Source organism: Anabas testudineus, chromosome 8 (assembly GCF_900324465.2).
Source record: "Anabas testudineus chromosome 8, fAnaTes1.2, whole genome shotgun sequence".
Lineage (NCBI taxonomy): Eukaryota > Metazoa > Chordata > Actinopteri > Anabantiformes > Anabantidae > Anabas > Anabas testudineus.
The window spans coordinates 4,915,101-4,933,849 of NC_046617.1; the positions used below are offsets into that span (position 1 = coordinate 4,915,101).

The 18,749-nt window shown below is 41.0% G+C and overlaps 2 protein-coding genes and 1 long non-coding RNA gene across 5 annotated transcripts; 1 reads left to right on the forward strand and 2 right to left on the reverse strand.

Annotated features, from left to right (window-relative positions):
• Nucleotides 1-1,058: 1,058 nt before the first annotated feature.
• sh2b1 (SH2B adaptor protein 1) lies at nucleotides 1,059-14,002 on the reverse strand. 3 transcript variants are annotated; one of them, XR_003298865.1, is made up of 11 exons: nucleotides 13,847-14,002; nucleotides 10,085-12,238; nucleotides 9,871-9,972; nucleotides 9,440-9,531; nucleotides 8,999-9,081; nucleotides 8,401-8,556; nucleotides 8,067-8,278; nucleotides 7,802-7,976; nucleotides 5,509-5,599; nucleotides 3,037-4,605; nucleotides 1,059-2,978 (listed from the first exon to the last, which is right to left on the reverse strand). XR_003298865.1 is itself a non-coding variant. In XM_026361339.1 (10 exons), exons 2-10 carry the CDS (start codon nucleotides 11,810-11,812, stop codon nucleotides 4,584-4,586), a joined length of 2,661 nt encoding a protein of 886 aa, XP_026217124.1. In that variant the 5' UTR covers nucleotides 11,813-12,238; nucleotides 13,847-14,002; the 3' UTR covers nucleotides 1,059-4,583. The 3 variants fall into 3 exon arrangements, 2 of the variants coding, with proteins under 2 accessions (XP_026217124.1, XP_026217132.1); XM_026361339.1 differs by having other exon boundaries at nucleotides 1,059-4,605; XM_026361347.1 differs by lacking the exon at nucleotides 13,847-14,002 and having other exon boundaries at nucleotides 1,059-4,605; nucleotides 10,085-13,189.
• LOC113163058 lies at nucleotides 8,169-9,936 on the forward strand. The gene is made up of 3 exons (XR_003298867.1): nucleotides 8,169-8,282; nucleotides 8,377-8,572; nucleotides 9,813-9,936. It is a non-coding gene; the product is annotated as an uncharacterized LOC113163058 (long non-coding RNA).
• A 1,154-nt stretch (nucleotides 14,003-15,156) lies between the features above and the next one.
• On the reverse strand, nucleotides 15,157-17,731 carry LOC113163049 (heat shock 70 kDa protein 1-like). The gene is made up of 2 exons (XM_026361363.1): nucleotides 17,601-17,731; nucleotides 15,157-17,292 (listed from the first exon to the last, which is right to left on the reverse strand). Exon 2 carries the CDS (start codon nucleotides 17,255-17,257, stop codon nucleotides 15,338-15,340), a length of 1,920 nt encoding a protein of 639 aa, XP_026217148.1. The 5' UTR covers nucleotides 17,258-17,292; nucleotides 17,601-17,731; the 3' UTR covers nucleotides 15,157-15,337.
• Nucleotides 17,732-18,749: the final 1,018 nt, after the last annotated feature.

Below are 18,749 nucleotides of genomic sequence, written 5' to 3' on the forward strand. Positions count from 1 at the left end.
AATCGTCAAACTCCAAGACTCCAAAGCTCCAAACTCTGAGATAAGTAAAAGGGACAAATAAGTGAACAAACCTACACAACATGATTTAAATGTCATTATCACTTTTGATCAACGTTATGTGAAAATAGTAATTTTATTACTATTTAGCAATTGTCAGTTCTCTGCATCAATCTCCTAGTATGTTGATTCAAGTTAATGATTTTATAAGGCTAATGATTATGAGACAAACCTTTTGCAATTGTGTTGCACAGCTGAGAACAGTTGTACTAATGGAGTAAACAAAACGTAAACAAACAGTTTGTTTACAGGTTCAAAATGGCCAGAAAGAAAGAACTTTCATTAGAGACCTGTCAGTCTATTGTTGTGCTTTGAAAGGAAGGCTACTCAATACTAGAAACTGTGAGGGAACTTAAAAGCATAAACTGGCTGCAAAAAGGTGTTTATTAATGAAGGAAAGTTTGAAGAACACAGTTATCATTTTCTTCATTAACTCTGATAATATCAGCTTGCCCTGTTCTTTTGCAATGTTTCCTATTCAGACTCATTTCATGTGTGTTTCTTTGGAAAGCAATACAATAGCTAAGTGATCCCAAACTTTTGAGAGGTAGTGTGTGTGTGTGTGAGTTATAGCAGGACTGTATTAATTATTATTTTTGTATGTTTATATTTTTAATTGATTCATTAACTGTTGTGTATAGAATATAAAAATTTGCATTATAAGTTTCCAAACTCAAATTTACTTTAATACTTTAATAATATTAAAAGAGCTTGTTTATCTGACTTTGAACTCGATGCTCAGATATTTAATTTACACTTACATTCAAGACTAAAGAGCCAAACTTCTCAAATGAGAAGCTGGATCTAGAGAGTGCTCCTTTTTAATAAAAAAAAACTTTATATATAAATATTATATATAGCATACTATATTATTCAGGTTAAAAATTGAATATCGTCCTTTAGGTTCCTGTACTTAATAAAATTAGTTCAACTAATACTTACTGTACTTACAAATGAATGACATTTAAAACCTGAAGAAAAAAATGACCACAAAGAGACCATTATGTTTCACTATATTTATATTATATCATTATCATTAAATTCAATGTAGTACCTGAAACTAACCACACAGGGTGGACAGACAACACTGCCCGCCCTCAACACACGGTCCCAGCAAAGAGAGAAAAGAGACAGAAAGGCACAAAGAGTTTTGAAACTGAGAACAGAACACAGAACATGATGGTTAGTGGGGAAAAGGTGCATACAAATACATGAGCAAAGAAAAAAATGACAAATGGCTGGGTAGGTAACGTGGTTTGTAAAGAAACAGTTAAGCTCTAAATTGATTGATGATTGGAGACAGCGTAACTCAAGAGCAGGCAGAGGCTGATGACGAGAAGACAGACACAGAAAGGCACAAGTAGAAAAAGTAGGTATTTTCATTGACATTTTCTGGTAATTGTATATATTTTTCAAACTTGATGAATGGATAATGAAGTTGAGGAGGAGAAGACAGCATGAAAATAAAATGAGGGCTACTTTAGCCTTGAGAATGAGGCATTATAGCAAATCGTAATTTTTTTTTTTCCTTCTTTTATCCCAAAAATAAAAAAGGCACAAAGACATTTCAACTGAAGTTGGAACAAGTGTTACATGGAGTAAGCATACAAAATAAAAAGATGTCTTAAAAACAAATAAAATTAATACTATTATTCTGACCGTCATTATTATTATTTCCGTCAATATTATTGTTATTGGTATGAGCAATCATTTCTCTCTGAAAGAAAACACATCTCTACCAGTTCAGCTTTTTTTGTATCAGAGAGAAAAAGAGAGAGAAAAAGAGAGAGAGACGTACTGTATACTGAGTGTGACTGAGGTAAATGTTTCCCGCCCGCTGTAGCTCATGTGCCACTTAGACCCAATACATAACATTCTCTATTGTGTCTTGATAACATCACGCCAAACTCCATTTAAAAAAAAAAAAAAAAAGAAAGAAATCAGTTTATTTGTTGCCTTATGTAATGGCAAAGTCTTGGAATAACTTTGCCTTAAATCAACATGTATTCAATACAAAAAAATATCCCTTTTAATCTCATTCCAATTATCACCCCCAATCTTGTTCCACTAAAGTGCACAATGATGTGCAGAAGGGCTGCAATGAATAATTGTTTTGGTGTCAGTCAATATATAGTCTAGTATATAAAAAATGCCAGAAGAGTGTGAAATACATAGATGAAAATCTCCTGGATTTGCAGTAAGGGCTCCAGTTTGCTTGTGTTGTCCAGCCAAACAAAAAGGCAAATTAACATAACCAAAATAAACTGTTATTTTGTAATAGCTTTTCCATCAACTGACTAATTGATTGGTAAACTAATCATTTCAGCATTTCTGTCCAGCAGCGAACAGATAGTGTGTTAGAAATAAAAATTTTGCTAAAGTTTTATAGATTAATTATAACTACCAACAAAACAACTTCTGAGTAACAAGACTGTGAAAAAAGCACATATGCTGGTGTTTATCATCCTTTATAAAGGGGCCCTGACGTTGTGACTTTTGGTAGATCATTAAATAAAAACTAATGTTTTATATGACTTATTAGAAGTGAGAGATTCATTAGCATTCAATAAGGAACATTTATAGATGCATTACCACCTGAAAGTTGCTGCGTTGCGACCATTGCTATTAATGGCTTATAACTGATCTATAAATGCCAGTTGTCAGTTGTTTATTAACCATTACCAACTCATCCACTGAATACATAAGTAAATAAACTAAATCAACATGATGGTTTTCTATTTTTAAGTTTTTCTTATCTGTAGTTCAGTGACAGTACCAACCTACACAACATGCATAAAGCTGAACCAAAACATTACTACAATCCGTTGCTACGCCACTGGCCACATTGGACCCATCTTTATCCCATATATCCTGTATTCTCCACCTGAAGCTTGTAGTCTATTAGTTACCCACTGGGATTTCTGTCAAACCAATTCTACACCCAATTACATACAAGAGTGCTGTTTGCATTACACATACTATATATGTATTTCTTTTAGCCAAATCAAAAATATGATGCAACCACAAGGTGCATGCAAGTCATAGTCAGTCCTCCAATCCAGGAGGCAATGCATCTGAAGCTGTTTGCTAAAGTGTCATACTGGGGACACTTTACTGGGGGCATTTTTGCAGTTGACTGGCACTCACGCAGATTATTTAGCATTTGAACTGACTACAGCATGTTACAATTTCTTTTCATTGCTGGAGCTGCTTTTTTCCTGTCCTTCTACAAAGTAACAGCTGTTGTTAGTGTCATTTTAATGTCATTTCAGCAGCTGTAAGGAAGAAACAGATCCTTGAGAGCTTGTGTAGAGGTCTGTGCTGCTTCAAGGCTCTTATTGACCAAAAGACACAAGAAGCGGCTCAGTGTTAAATGGGGGTTACAGTCAGCCTCCTTTACAAGAAAATATCTATCTATCTATATATGTGTATGTGTGTGTATATTATATATGATTTCATTTCTTTATGTATTTTCCTGTTTATTTTAATCTTCAACCTGGTGTTTACACTTACATGTGGCACCAAAGCAGAAGTACAGTACAGTATCATCATCATCATGTCATTAGTGTTAGTACTAGTATACATTCAATCACATATTGTGTTTATAGTTTATTTTAAATTCACATTTCACATCTATTTCATTCACTGAGACATGAATGTAATCATGTACCGAAGCTAATATGTTAATTTGACGTTTCTTTGCTACATAAATCCAGTACAGTGCTTTTAAATAGAGACTGCTGTGACGTTGTCCCTGTACCAATGAGAGTGTAATGTTTTGGGTCTACATGCCACAGTAGAAATGTATGTAGAGTATGTTTGGCCTCTGGCTAGCATGTGCTGTCTTGGCAGGACCACTGTGAGGTATTGGGACTGCTGGCTTCACAGGGCTCAAGCTCTCACTACTGCTCACTTGCACAAACAAGAACGAGCCTGCTGTGAGGCGTACCGGCAAAAGACAAAGCTTATATGACAAAAAAAAAAAAAAGAAAAGAAATGTACCGCTATTTAGTGTTGTAAAGCTGCTCTCACCCATCTCTCCATCTGCTCCGTTCTCTCTCTCTCTCGCGTAGTGTTAGTACTTTTATACCTCCTCCTTGCTAACAAAATAAAAATACTGGTTATGAATGGCTATGATGTACGCCGCCTCACCCAAGCTTACTTTCGCTTTCACACACTGTTGGGAGACACGCAAAGACGCACACATACGCTCCTCCTCCCCCTCCTGGAATTCCCTTCATTAGAAGAAGGAGTACTGGTTATCGATGGCTCTAGGCGCCCTCGCTCCATCCCTCTCTTCTCCCTCCACAGCTTCTAGTTGGCGGAGAGGAGTGTCCCTGTCCCTCTCCTCCCAATCTTCCACTCCTCCTCCACTACCACCTCCACTGCCTCCACTTCCTCCTCCTGTCGCTGCCATCGGCATCACAGTCATGCTTCCTCCTCCCAGCTCTGTCTCGTTTCCTCGCTCCTGGGGCGGAGTCGGGGGTGGCGGCCGGCCAGGTGGCAGGGGAGGAGGGTTAGGAGGACTACGGGGTCTGCTGGTCAAGTCTGTGTGGAGAAGAAACAGATGAGAGGAAAAAAAAATAAGGAAAAGTGGGGAAAATGAGAGAAAAGTATAAATAAAGGAAGGGGATAAGAACAAAAGTGTAAGAAGTGAAGTGACAGCATAGTTGGAGGAAAGAGGGGAGAGAAAGAGAAAATGACAGTAAGCAGAAGTATAGGTGGAAGAAGTCTGTAGTCATGGAGTCCATGGGAGTCATGGAGGCAGTCCAATTCAAAGACACACACACACACACACACACACATACACACACACACACACACACACAGACACAGACAGACATACGGTTCGGCTGACATACAAAAACAGAGCATTTTCCTCTGATGTTGTCACAATTAATCTTAGCTAAAGCAGAGACGTGCACTAATCATCAGTTATCCAGATTTCAGAGTTTCGCAAAGTGTGAAATGAAATAAAAAGAGCTCCCTCTCATGTGGGAGGGTTCTCTGTTTAATTCAGCTCAGCAGGTGATGCGTTTTTATATGTCATTTTCAAGTCTGATGGTTCCTACTGAACATGTAAATCTTTAGAAGTTAAATATATAGTGCATATGAATCCGGATTTGGATAAACATGCAATACTTGTTAGTACGGTCAGTTATTTGTTGGTTTGACTCGGCAAATGGGACCATAAAAAAATACAGAATTTCATCAACCTACTGAGAAATGATAACGGTGCATAATATCTGGAAGAGCACCACTTCTGTGTTAAAGGCAGAATGCAAAGAACCAGCAGTAATGTTACGGTGTGTACTCCCATGACAAACACTGGTGTCAATATGTCCAGTTTGCACATAAAAATATTTTTTACACCTCACTTGTTCACTCACTCGCTCTTACTCAAACACTCTCTCCTCTCTCTCTCTCTCAGCCGAGTCCGGTCTCACTTACACACAGTCAGAGATGGGGGTTGATGGAGAGTCAGGATGGCGCGTGGTGATGACGTCACAGACTGTAGGCCGACTGCCTGCCCTGTCTCGGCCTGTAAAGGATGAACCAACGGATACAACAAGACAACAACACAGAGGTCAGAACCGATGGGTGCAGTAACACGGTGGGCAGATGGAAAAGGCTGCTGGGCCACATGATGTAGGTGAGTGGAGATGGTTACCAAAATGTCTGTGACTCATTGTGGGTTTTCTGGCAAGTATTTAATATGGTGAAGTCTGGCATTCTTGTGTCGTATAAAGGCATTTTTGTTTAAGAAATAACACTGAGCAAAGTCTGTACTCTCAGAAATGAACTAAGACACAGAACAGCTCAGAAGAAAAGATGGTCAACATACACTGCCTGTCCATAAAAAAAAAAAAAAAAGTCACACACACTCTTTAGCTTTGACTACTGCACACATTCGCTGTGGCATCGTTTAAATAAACTTCTGCAGTGTCACAACATTTATTCTTGTCCAGAGTTGCATCAATTTTTTGCCAATATTTGTATTGATGATGGGAGAGTTGGACTACTGTGCAAACTCTTCTCCAGCACATCCCAAAGATTCTCAGTGGGGTTAAGGTCTGGACTCTGCAGTGGCCAATCCATGTGTGAAAATAATGTGTCATGCTCCCTGAACCACTCTTTCACAATTTGAGTCTGATGTATCCTGACATTGTCATCCTGGAATATGTCCGTGTCATTAAGGAAGAAAAAATACATTGATGGAATAACCTGGTCATTCAGTATATTTAGGTAGTCAGTTGGCCTCATTCTTTGGACACATAATGTTGCTGAACCTAGACCTGACCAAGTGCAGCAACCCCAGATCATGGCACTGCCCCCACAGGCTTGTACGGTAGGCACTAGGCATGATGGGTACATCACTTCACCTGTCGCTCTTCTTACCCTGATGCTCCCATCCCTCTGGAACAGGGTAAACCTGGACATATCAGACCACATGACCTTCTTCCATTGGACAGTTCTTAACCTAGTTTTGGTAGTTTCATCAATGTCCTTAGATGGTTTCTTTGCTTGATGCCAATAATTTGACCTTCCTGAAACAGATTAACATCTTTTCCACGACCACAGGGTGTGTCTTCAAATATGGATGTTTAAGAAATGAGAAGCTACTAACTGCATCAGTTAAATAACTTGTTGCCAGCTGAGACATAATCATTCATGCAGTAATTATCCAATAGGAGACTTTTACATATTTGCTCAGCTGAATCCAGGTTGTGACTTTTTTTTTTTTTTTGGATGAGCAGTGTATATGCACACTAGACAACTGATGCATTTATTCCGTGTTGAACCACACAAACACATGTGGTTCAGCAGACTGGGTTCATGGCTTCATGATAACTGTCCGGCCTTTTGCTACTCAGGTTAGAACACGCAGCAGAACACCTGGCTGAGATGTTCTGCTCTAACTTGAAGAATACAACAATACTTTTTGGGAACTGACTAAGCTGTGTACACTACAAAGCCCTTTTCAGACATGAATTATGCAATCTTGGCAACTTCATCCTTTGCTGTCACTTCAACTGAAGGTCCGAGAGTCTATTACATTAATGTTACAACAGGTTTTCCTTTTTCTAGTTTGTAAGCACAAAACTTCTAGGAGGATATGCTTTTCTGCCCAAGAGTCCTCTATAAACTTTATACAGAGAGGTATCAATGCCTACATCAGCATCAACTATGAACTGGCAAGGTCCAGACAGTGCATCAATATATAAAGACTAGATATAAGACTACTCAAATGGTGTGTTTCACTAGGTATTTATCACTGCGATGAGTTACAGTTGAAAAAAAAAATACAAAGGAGAAAGTCCTAATCGAATTATGACCATGTTAATAAATAAATGTTTTCTTCTTTTGCTCAACATAAAAACACTTTTATACGTAGACTGATCTGAGAGGAATCGCCTAAACAACTTAATCCTGACTCATTACCGGGGTTTTATGCTATAATATTCTGGCTTTTTTTTTCTTTACATTTAAGTGGTGATAATGGTTTTGTTATTATGATTTTATCCACATTGAAAGTGTTAAAGAAACATCCAACCAGGTGGACATTACTGTCCACCAAAAGAAACAGATTTAGGAATATGAATAAAATACAGGACCAACATTTAATATCACCATAAAGGGCCTTTTACCAGCACTGAGTGCTACATTTGTTTCCTGTATGGCTATCGCTGCTCTAGGAGCTTTTATGCTTCTTATTGATCTGAGGGGTTGGAGTCACTCATACCTGGCTGGCGAACAGCAGTGGCACCCACAAAGCTGATGAGCGTGACATCTGAGGCACCGCCAGACTCCAGGGGGATCGGGTGCACCCGGAAGTGCTCCAACATGTCAAAGATGGACTGGAACCAAAGGTGCTGCACTCGACACTGGCCATCTTCATTCAGGGATAGACGGAGGTGCTGCGGGGAAGAGACAGAGTCAGGTCCTATTTTTCTAGATTTGTCCAGATTTGAGACAAATGTTACCCTTGTAAGTACTCCTGGACTCACCTTGGCCTTGCCCTGGAAGTTAAAAGTGAGGACATATTCTCCACGTCGTGTCTCACTTTGACGAACCAGAAAGACACCGTGGCTCGCTGCACCTCCAGCCAACACCAGCTGAGCAGCTTTCAGGCGTGACAAGGTGCCGTGAAACCACTGACACTCACTGAGAGGGTGCTCTACCGCCTCGGCAGAGGGTGTCTCAGAGAACAGAAAGGACCCTATGTAGGTGAAACATACAATGCAGTAATGTTTTACATGTTCTACATGTCCCAGAAATTAAACCTCATTTAAGTTTTTTTACCGTTTTAATTAAAAGTCTCTGAGGATGATATACACGCACCTGTGGCATCTGGCGTCTCAGCAAAAGGTGTGCCCAGACTAGCACCGCCTCCCCCAAGAATCCGGCCGTCTGGTTCATCAAGAGGGGCTCGAGGTGGCAACTCTGGAGGGAGGGGATCCATCAGGGGTGAGGATCCTCCAATACCTCCATAACACACTGATAGAGGAGTGAGGTAATACAGAAACCAGAGAAGCTATTAAGTACATTTTCCCAAGTCTGTTTATGTTACAGGTGTATGGCCAGTAAAATTTGCATTAATTTGAAGGCATCCAAATCAGGGTTCAGATACACAGACTTATATATAAATAACAGAGCAAAAGGTTTTTTAAAACACTTAAAAAAAATCAATAATGAACAGAAAGTAACAATTACTTATACCATCGAGTTTGATGTACAGATCAACTATTGCTCTAGACCTGACTGAACGTGAAAGTGGATTTTGCAAAGTCACCAGCCACACAGTCACAGATCTGCTTTTATTCTAAACAGACCTCACTTTGTGGAGCACACACAAACATCTCCTGCCAGTTTCAGAAGGTTTAAGTCCAAGTTTGATGTAAAAACACTGTAGCTCTTTACAAAATGATATCACACACACCTTGTGATAGACGGTCTACAATCTCAGGCGTCCCACTGATGTCTAACGGCCCCCCAGACGCAGCTTCAGTGTCTTCCTGTTCACTGTGGCAGAGAGAAATGTTAGTGAGGACACTCAGTGACAATGTATTCCCTAGCCTCTATTTCCAGATTGAAGCATCCCTCCAAAGTGCCTAAGTCTAATCATAAACCTAATCTAAACCTGTCTCTAACCTGAACCCTAAAACCAAGACTCAACTCCAACTGTCCTCTTGATGATGATGTTGTGCTCATGATGCAGAAATGTCACAATGTTATGCCAGTGATGGTATCAAACTAAAATACAATCACAAAAACATAGGAAGACACACACACACAGGGTACAAAAGAAATAGTATAGTAACTCCCGTCGAAGCAGCTGTATGGTGTGCAACACATTTTGCACTGGTGCCACCTTTATTACCTGAGACAGATGCCGTTCCTGATGTCACTCAGCCAGGCTCTCATCTGTACAGCATCTCGTGTTTCAATCACGTACTGTGTTGACCCTTCCAGCTTAGAGGGAACAAATGCAGGTTAAGCTTTAGGTTGGAAAGGGGACAGTTATTTGAAAATCTATCTCCCCTCTAACCACCAATAAGTAAAGTACATTTTATTTATATATACTTCACATTATCAAGGTATTCCCTATTGTTTCTAACTGATATGGTACGGTAGTATACAAATACACTGGGAATTCTCATTAGCTGTGAGATGTCTGTGATGCATAAAAGCTGCTGAAGCATACATTGTAAATATCAATCCCTGTGTTGTGTTGCTAACATATTTTTCTTCAGAAACGGAGAGAAACTAATCAGTGAGAAAACTTAAGACTTGGATGAAGGGGGTGATTACCTGCAACAGAAAGGTGTTTTCCTTGTCAGGAACCTCCAGCGCGGTGGTGCTCCTCACATCCATGATGGAGCAGCAAAGGACAGTCAGTCGGGGCTTTGACGACTAAGGAGACGAACCAAACAAAATCTGGTTAACAAACTGATTTATTCAGCAGTTACGTTTTTATATGAAATATTTTATTCTTGTATCCTCATGGTTTAATGGAAATACTTACTTTGGGTGGAATGAAGAATTCCAAGTAGTACTCCTCTCCCCTCTCACCACCTTCTCTGTCCCTCTCTCTGAGCACCAGACGACATTTATGCCAGCGTCCTCCTCTCCAGGGCATGTTTGCACCGCTGGCCAGAGGCTGCACTGAACCTGCCTGAGCTGCAGCAGATGAAGCTGAGGCAGCGCTGTTGTTGTCTGTACCATGATGCAGTAGACTGAATGAAAAGCCAGAAAAGCCATGGCTCGCACTTAACTCGTCATTGGATGAGCTAACGCTCACCCCGCCCTCCCGCACCAGCCGGCCAACCTTTCTCTGAGGTACTATGGCGACGGCAGCAGCACTGTTCAGAGGGAGCGTTGAGGAGGTGGAGTGAGAGCCAACAGTGGTTGGGGCGAGGACCGGAGGAGGGGATCGTGAGAGTCTGAGTTTCTCCAGGCGGTGGCTCCACTTCTCCTTCTCACCTCCTTCACCATTGCTCCGTCGCCGATCCCGAGCAGCCTCTGACAGAGAGAGAGAGGTGGCGCTGCTTGATGATGAAGGGGGCAGAGAGGAAGAGGAAGAATGGGGGAGGGAGAGGGGCATTGACAGAGAGACGGGCATGGAGGAGGTGGGTGTCGGAGGCTGTGTGCCAGAGTTCCTCTTTGAGGTTGAAACCAAGCTAGCGTCCTGCACACCCATAGTGTAGCTGTAGCTGGAGGGCAGCTGGCTCTGGGCTGAGTCACTTGACGAGCTTCGCCAATGCAGGATTCCTCTGACACTCCCCCGAACACTACGACCCACACTCCGCAGTGAAAAGCGCTTTTTCAGTTTGTTTTTGGAGGAGTTGGGTGTACTGTTACCTTTGGAGCCAGACGGAGGAGTGACGGAGGAAGAGGAAGGCTGAATCTGAGAAGTGTGAGATGGGTCAGCACTGTCCCCCTCTGCAGACTCTCCTTCCCGCTCATCTGGTTCAACATCTTCCCCCACAGACGCCACTCCGAGCCAGCTGTCCTCCTCTTCCTCAACAGGTGCTTCCCCATTTCCAGGGACAACCATTGCCCCTCTCTCCTCACGCCTCCCATTGTTTCCACCCACTGAGGAGCAACATGATGATGATGACGATGGAGGCAAAACTTGGCCATGGGCATAGGAATCTTGGAACCTGTCCCCGCTGCGGTTCTCCAACACTAGCCGTGTTGGCGCAGGCTTTGATGAGGCCCTCGCTGTGTTAGTTGGGAGACATGGAAGGACTGCTCCCCCAGATGCTGACAAGGGTGACACTGCCTCCTCTTCCAAGGAAGTAGCATCCGATTGAGGAGCCCATATCACCATTTCGTCCCTCCCAGAAGCACAGCTTGGTGGGAGTGCCCCTTCCAGCTCACTCTGAAAGTGACGAACAAAGCGGTCAGTGAAGCGGCGGCAGAAAACGGCTGCTGAATCTGGGGAGTAGTGGGGGTTTTCCAGGAGAAAAGCCCGAAAATGGCGTGCAAAGTCACCAGCTGCAACACGGGCATGGAGCTCACAGAATTCGGTCCAGCTCAGAGAAGGAGAGGGGGATGGTGTGGGGGTGTCTGAAAGGGAGGATGGGTGAGCCTGGGGTGGAGGACTCACCAGAGGTGGGAGAGGGGGTGGTCGGGAGGACATGGGCAGCAAAGAGGGAGAAGGAGGGGACGGAGAAGGGGAGGGTGAGGGAGGTAAAGGAGAGGAGTTTGCCACCCGTGGGCTGGGCGGGGTTAATAGAGAGCCGTTCATCCTCCTGATAAGCCAGGGGTGTTGATAGACTTTATGATTTGTCAAATCACTTCAAACATACAACAGAAACCTGAAGTGATTGCACAGCTGGGGCAAATGACGGGGGGCAAACACGGCACATTGGTCTAATAAGTTACAAATTAGTGTGAACTGAAGTGTTGCACTTAGCCCCATCAAAAACGAAGAGTTAAAAAGACAATGTACCCAGCCCATGCAAGATGGGGTTTAAAAAAAGGTCAAATACCACTAAGTATAAGCTTTTTGCTACATTCTATTGTGCTATTAAATATGTTTCCTTTTCAGCAAGAAAGTGTGAGTTTCAAATATTCAAGAAATGGAAGGGTAGTGGAGGCCTGAAGGGCGAGATTCACTAGGTCTGCCTCTTCTTCACCGTCTGTCATATATCCAGAAAATTGCGGCCACATCCTGTAAAACACACACACACAAACTATAACTTGGTATGCACATCACCAAAAAAGCCCCTGCACACAGAAGTCAAAACATAAATATTAGACATACAACTGTGAGAGTTCACCAGTATCAGTGTTAGCGAATAGTTGTAGAGCAGAAATCAGTTTGCCCTTTATATCTGTATTCTTACAATTTACAATTGCTATTTTATACATTTTATTTCTGTGGGAGATACTCGCTCCACCAAATTTGTTGTTGTTGCTTTTCAGAATAAATAGTAAATCAAAAAGAATGTGTTGGCAGTAATACTTAAAATAATTGTTTTTGCTCTACAGTATATGCACTATTGGCTAGTACCATTTGTAAACTAACTCCAGCATTTCCAAATGAATGTTTTTTCCAGCTGCAACATTAAGAGATGTAGACATGAATGCATTATAACCTAAACCAAGTGTTGCTACTAAAGATTATTTTACCATTTCCTTTCCAACTGATAATGTGGTCAAATCTGTCACTGTTTGTTTGACTGTTTGCAGTACCAAAGATGACAGCATCAAAACTGTATGACAAAGAATAGAAGCAGTGTGCAAATCTGAGTAGCATGAATAAGACAATATTTTGGCACAGTTTAACCTACTGTAATAAATAATGTATTAAAATAATGTAATCAAGTAATTGCCTATACATATATCTGTTTCACTTTTCTCGCACAATAATATATATTTATCTGAAATAAAGAATTGTGCATAATGAGTAGTTCTGCATTTTCTACTTTTATGTGGAAGTAGTTTTACTTCAGGAACACTTTAAACACAGGACTTTTATTTGTAATTTGATTGTCAAGTAGTTGAGTAGATTTTCAATGATGCATGCGTAATAATTATGCAATGTAATAAAATTCACATGGGCCATTTTCTGCAAGTAGTTTTGTTTTTAATACTTTGATGTAAATTCTCAAGATTCTCTCTGCATGTTTTACTTTAATAATATTATAATGTTTCTACTTTTTAGCAAAATATATGATTTATTCTCACATCACCGTTGTTAACTTGCTCTCACTGCATACTTTTACCTTAGTAACATTTTCAATGCATGGTTTTTACTTGTAATGGTGTATTTACAGTAAGTAAGTTAGTAAAATTTGTACTTTTACTCAAGTAAATAAAGCGAGTACTTCCTCCAAAGCTGCCCATTAAATTAATCACTGCCGTCTACATATAACTACTGTATCTTAAAGCATCTCTAAGTGAGGTAAGTACTATATAAACTTGCCTCAATCGCTAGCATGCTAACATGAACTGGCAATGTGTGTCTTGCTCATTCAGCTTTCTTTAAAGACGTCTAACGTTAGCTAGCTAACAATAGCTACCTAACGTCTACTTGCCTACAGACCATTTATTAACATCTTTATTCTCCAGTGTTAGTTAAATAGTTCTCATTTTGTGATGTCTATTATAACCTGTCTCCGAGATGACCACATATTCAATCATCCAACAGCAGCTAACGCCAAAGATTCTTTACGAGGCTAAGCTAACCGTTAGCCACGTAGCTAACCTAGCTATTAATAAACCACCTAGCTAGCTATCAATATTGTTTTAGCACAATATTTAGAGGTTTCTCTACCTGTATATCACAGTCTGGTGTTTTCATCCGTGTCTTTGTGTGAAACTGGCACATAGTCCTTCATCCTTTTAGTCTACATAACGGAACAATGATGTTTGTAAAGATTGTTGTTGTTGCTAAATATGAATATTGCTATGCCTTGCCTGGACCCCTTTCTTCTCGCAGTGTCCTGGTTCTCGCGATAGTTCGTAAGTCGGCGACTCCAGGTCCGTGACAGCTGCAGCTAAAAACCGCTGGCGGGGCTTCAGTCAGTCATTTATCAATTACCAGTGGCATGTAGCCTATTATGTTTTGAATAAATGTTATAAAATCAGAGCATAATCAAAAAGAACAAGAAAAAATAGAACCCGTTGCATGCACAAGGATGCAAACACACTGTAGGCCTATACATACATTCACCTGGTACTTTATTAAAACTAATGCAATCTAATCCATTCTGCAATAAAACCTAACTTCATCAAAGTATCAGTGTTCTGCTTTTGTTGTAAACAAAAAATATTAGAAGTCATTTTAGACATATGCTCTGTCACAATTTTTGACATTGGACTGTATAAATTAAATTGACTGCAATAATTTTTTTCTGCATGGTCAAATAAAAGGCAAATCCAAATGCTTTGAACTGGGATTTTACAGAAAAGCGAACAGGTTATTATATACACAGAAAGGCATGCAACAGTATCTACATACACACATGCACAAAACTAATTAATAAATGGAGTATTTTTTTTAGAAAAGCTAACTTAGATAACAATAACATATTCCATATCATGCAGTATGATACTTTCTTATAAACTATATTACCAAAAGTACAAATAAAGATATAATAATTAGTTGATTTATAGAACTAATTGACAAGTCTTTAGTTTTTCATATCATTCTCAATTCGGTTACTTTATTTCTTCCTTCATATTTTCTCCTTCAGTTCTAAAGAGAAGATTACTTTGTCTCATAAAAAATCTTTTGGTAACATAATCTTCAATGAATTTTACAAGAATAACATTTAAAACAAATGATAAATCAGTTCATTTATTTTATTCTTCTGTGTGTAATTTAAAGATTAAATAAATGTAATTAAATACCTGCTTAACTTCATAACAAAATAATATGAAAGGCGGAAAAAAATATACCAAAACAAATATAAAACAAAAATAAGTTGTGTACATCTTTATTACAAATTCCTGCAGCACAGTTGAAATATATTAATAGTTTTGAATTATTATAAAATATTCCCCACTTTCAATGTGCAAAAAAACAAAACAAAAGATATTTGAACATGACATAAAGTGACAGTTGCATTTTAAACCACAGAAGTGATCATACATTAGTGGTGAAAACAGTGTATTTATACATGGAATATGTGTAAACATTAATTCTTTAAGTCATCATCTTATTTATCACATTTTAAAACCTATAAACATGAGTCATACAGAGAAGTTACAGCTGAATGTCAGTACAGTCCCAGTGATCAAACAGTCCACACCAGGGGCCACTTTAGTCCACCTCCTCAATAGTGGGCCCCTGGGAGCCGGCTCGTGCCTGCTCTCTACAGCTGCCAGTGGGCATTTCTCCCTGATACAACTTGCTGATGATGGGGTTACACACTTTCTCCAGCTCTTTCTGCTGGTGTTGGTACTCCTCTTTATCAGCCAGCTGGTTGTTCTCCAGCCAGGTGATGGTCTCATCACACTTCTCAATCAGCTTCTTCTTGTCCTCCTCACTAATTTTGCCCTTCAGCTTCTCATCCTGGACGCTGCTCTTGATGTTGAAGGCGTAGGACTCCAGGGAGTTCTTGGCAGCGATTTTGTCCCTCTGCTGCTCGTCCTCAGCTTTGTATTTTTCAGCATCCTGCACCATCTTCTCGATGTCTTCTTTGCTCAGTCGCCCCTTATCGTTGGTGATGGTGATCTTGTTCTCTTTGCCGGTGCTCTTGTCCACCGCAGACACGTTCAGAATGCCGTTGGCGTCGATGTCGAAGGTGACCTCGATCTGCGGGACTCCTCGTGGTGCAGGTGGGATTCCTGTCAGCTCAAACTTTCCCAGCAGGTTGTTGTCCTTGGTCATGGCTCTTTCCCCTTCGTAGACCTGGATGAGGACCCCGGGCTGGTTGTCAGAGTAGGTGCTGAACACCTGGGTTTGTTTGGTGGGGATGGTGGTGTTGCGCTTGATCAGGGACGTCATGACCCCTCCGGCTGTCTCGATACCCAGGGACAGAGGTGCCACGTCCAGGAGCAGCAGGTCCTGAACGTTCCCCGAGGTATCCCCTGTGAGAATGGCGGCCTGGACAGCAGCACCGTAAGCCACCGCCTCATCTGGGTTGATGCTCTTGTTCAGCTCTCTGCCGTTGAAGAAATCCTGCAGGAGTTTCTGGATTTTGGGGATTCTGGTGGAGCCTCCCACCAGGACGATATCTTGGATCTGTCCCTTGTCCATTTTGGCGTCTCGCAGGGCTTTCTCCACTGGCTCTAAAGTTCCCCTGAACAGGTCGGAGCACAGCTCCTCAAAGCGAGCTCTGGTGATGGAGGTGTAGAAGTCGATGCCCTCGTACAGAGAGTCGATCTCAATGCTGGCCTGGGAGCTGGAGGACAGGGTCCTCTTGGCCCTCTCACAAGCTGTGCGCAGCCTCCTCAAGGCTCTCTTGTTCTGGCTGATGTCCTTCTTGTGTTTCCTCTTGAACTCCTCCACAAAGTGGTTAACCATGCGGTTGTCAAAGTCTTCTCCACCCAGGTGAGTGTCTCCAGCTGTGGCTTTGACCTCAAAGATACCGTCTTCAATGGTCAGGATGGACACGTCGAAGGTGCCTCCACCCAGGTCAAAGATCAGGACGTTACGCTCTCCTGACTTGCCTTTGTCCAGACCGTACGCGATGGCGGCTGCCGTGGGCTCGTTGATGATCCTCAGGACGTTGAGTCCTGCGATGACTCCTGCGTCTTTGGTGGCTTGTCGCTGGGAGTCGTTGAAGTACGCTGGGACTGTGATGACGGCGCTAGACACCTTGTGGCCCAGGTACGCCTCGGCGATCTCTTTCATCTTCACCAGGACCATGGAGGAAATCTCCTCAGGGTTGAAGGCTTTGTTCTCCCCTTTGTACTCCACCTGAATTTTAGGCCTCCCTTCATCTGACACCACCTTGAAGGGCCAGTGCTTCATGTCAGCCTGCACCACTGCATCATCGAACTTTCTTCCAATCAGTCTCTTGGCATCAAACACGGTGTTGGTGGGGTTCAAAGCCACCTGGTTCTTGGCTGAGTCCCCAATGAGCCTCTCGGTGTCAGTGAACGCCACATAGCTGGGGGTGGTCCTGTTACCCTGGTCGTTGGCGATGATTTCTACTTTCCCGTGCTGGAAAACCCCCACACAGGAGTAGGTGGTGCCCAGGTCGATGCCGATGGCTACACCTTTAGCTGCAGACATTTTCACTGGAGATGGTCGCTTGTCAAACAGTGAACCTATATTTTAGAAACAATCAAACTAAACATTAGCATGTGAATACACCAGTACTCAGTGTTTTACAGAAGGCTGTAAATCTATATAATGTCACAGGTAAAAGTCCTGCTCTCAAAAAATCATTAAATCAACAACCACATTTTATCAATGAAATTTAGTTACAATACAAAAATCCCATTTTTAAAAAACAGAAACAGTTTTCTCTGCTTTTATTACTTCAGTTAATTATACAGCTTCTACACATTTGTCAAATATGAACGTATCAAACTTTCAATCTAAACTAACTTTCAGAGATAAAAGTTGAACTTACAGTTTAGTGTCCAGTGCTCTGAGTGATGAAGAGGATGAATCTGCTGCTTCCTCTCTGGATCTTCTTGTTCTCCGCTCTGATCTGTTTCTGTCTCTGTCTCTGCTCCGAGCTGCAGCTTTATATCTCTGAAGTTCACTTTCTGGCTGCTTCTAGACGCTTCACACCGTCAAGTCAGAGTCTGTGGCAGCAGTCGTTTCCTGTTTGTATTTTCAAAATAAAACACAGCCGGCTCCATGGAGGCTGTAAAAAGCGATAACAAACAGGCATGCGCCTTATTGTGAAAGAAGCATTTAAAAGGAAAACTGTCAACTTGACGCATCTTTCTCAGAAATCTCTCGAATCAGCCTGAAGGATCGTTATTATTAACAAAGCTTAATTTTACAGCTTTGGGTAGAAGTTACATTGCAGATTCAGATTATTGCTAAAAAATATTAAACTCATTAATAACTGCTATGATGGACGTGGTTGCACTGACAACACATTAAATTAACACCTTGTTAACCTATGCAAATTGGTATATATATATATATATATATATATATATATATATATATATATATATATATATATATATATATATATATATATAGGTATATATATAGGTATAGATTTTTTTCTTTAATTGAAGTTAAAGATTGTGATCTGATTATGTTCATGCAATCTGTTTTTTTATGCTGTTAACCTCACTGTAGATAACACAGTTTAAATGCTGCTGCTGTATCTATATACCAGTTTTCTGTCTAGTCGGTGATTTTGTGAGAGTAGTTCAAGTCAGCCATGTAAATACAAAAAATGTAGGTAGTATCAAAACAACTGGATAACTTAATCTTTCATAATAAAGAGGAATCTGGCTATTTTATTTGTTTCATCCATTATTCAGTTTTATTCAGTTTCATGAAAGTAGATTCTTTTTTTTGTCACATCTCTCATTTGTGATGTAATTGTTCATCATATCATCATCATTCTAACTACATATGCAGAGGATTGTCTAGCAGATACATCCAAGATAAAAAACTGTGTTCAACTCTTTTTGTCCAAAAGATCTTTAAAAACAGGGAAGTAGAAATATGTGAAACATAGGGTGAAACTGAGCGATCTGTTTGTAGCTCTGTGATCTGCTCCCTACTCACCAGTTACCTTCGTTTTCAG

Excerpts from the sequence above, each read along its gene's own strand:
- LOC113163049 (XM_026361363.1), bottom strand. The coding sequence starts at position 17,257 with ATGTCTGCAGCTAAAGGTGTAGCCATCGGCATCGACCTGGGCACCACC.
- sh2b1 (XM_026361339.1), bottom strand. The coding sequence starts at position 11,812 with ATGAACGGCTCTCTATTAACCCCGCCCAGCCCACGGGTGGCAAACTCC. Across the intron at positions 9,973-10,084 it reads AATTCTTCATTCCACCCAAA|TCGTCAAAGCCCCGACTGAC; the intron begins GTAAGTATTTCC and ends TCGTCTCCTTAG. Across the intron at positions 8,279-8,400 it reads TGAGACGCCAGATGCCACAG|GGTCCTTTCTGTTCTCTGAG; the intron begins GTGCGTGTATAT and ends TCACCTACATAG.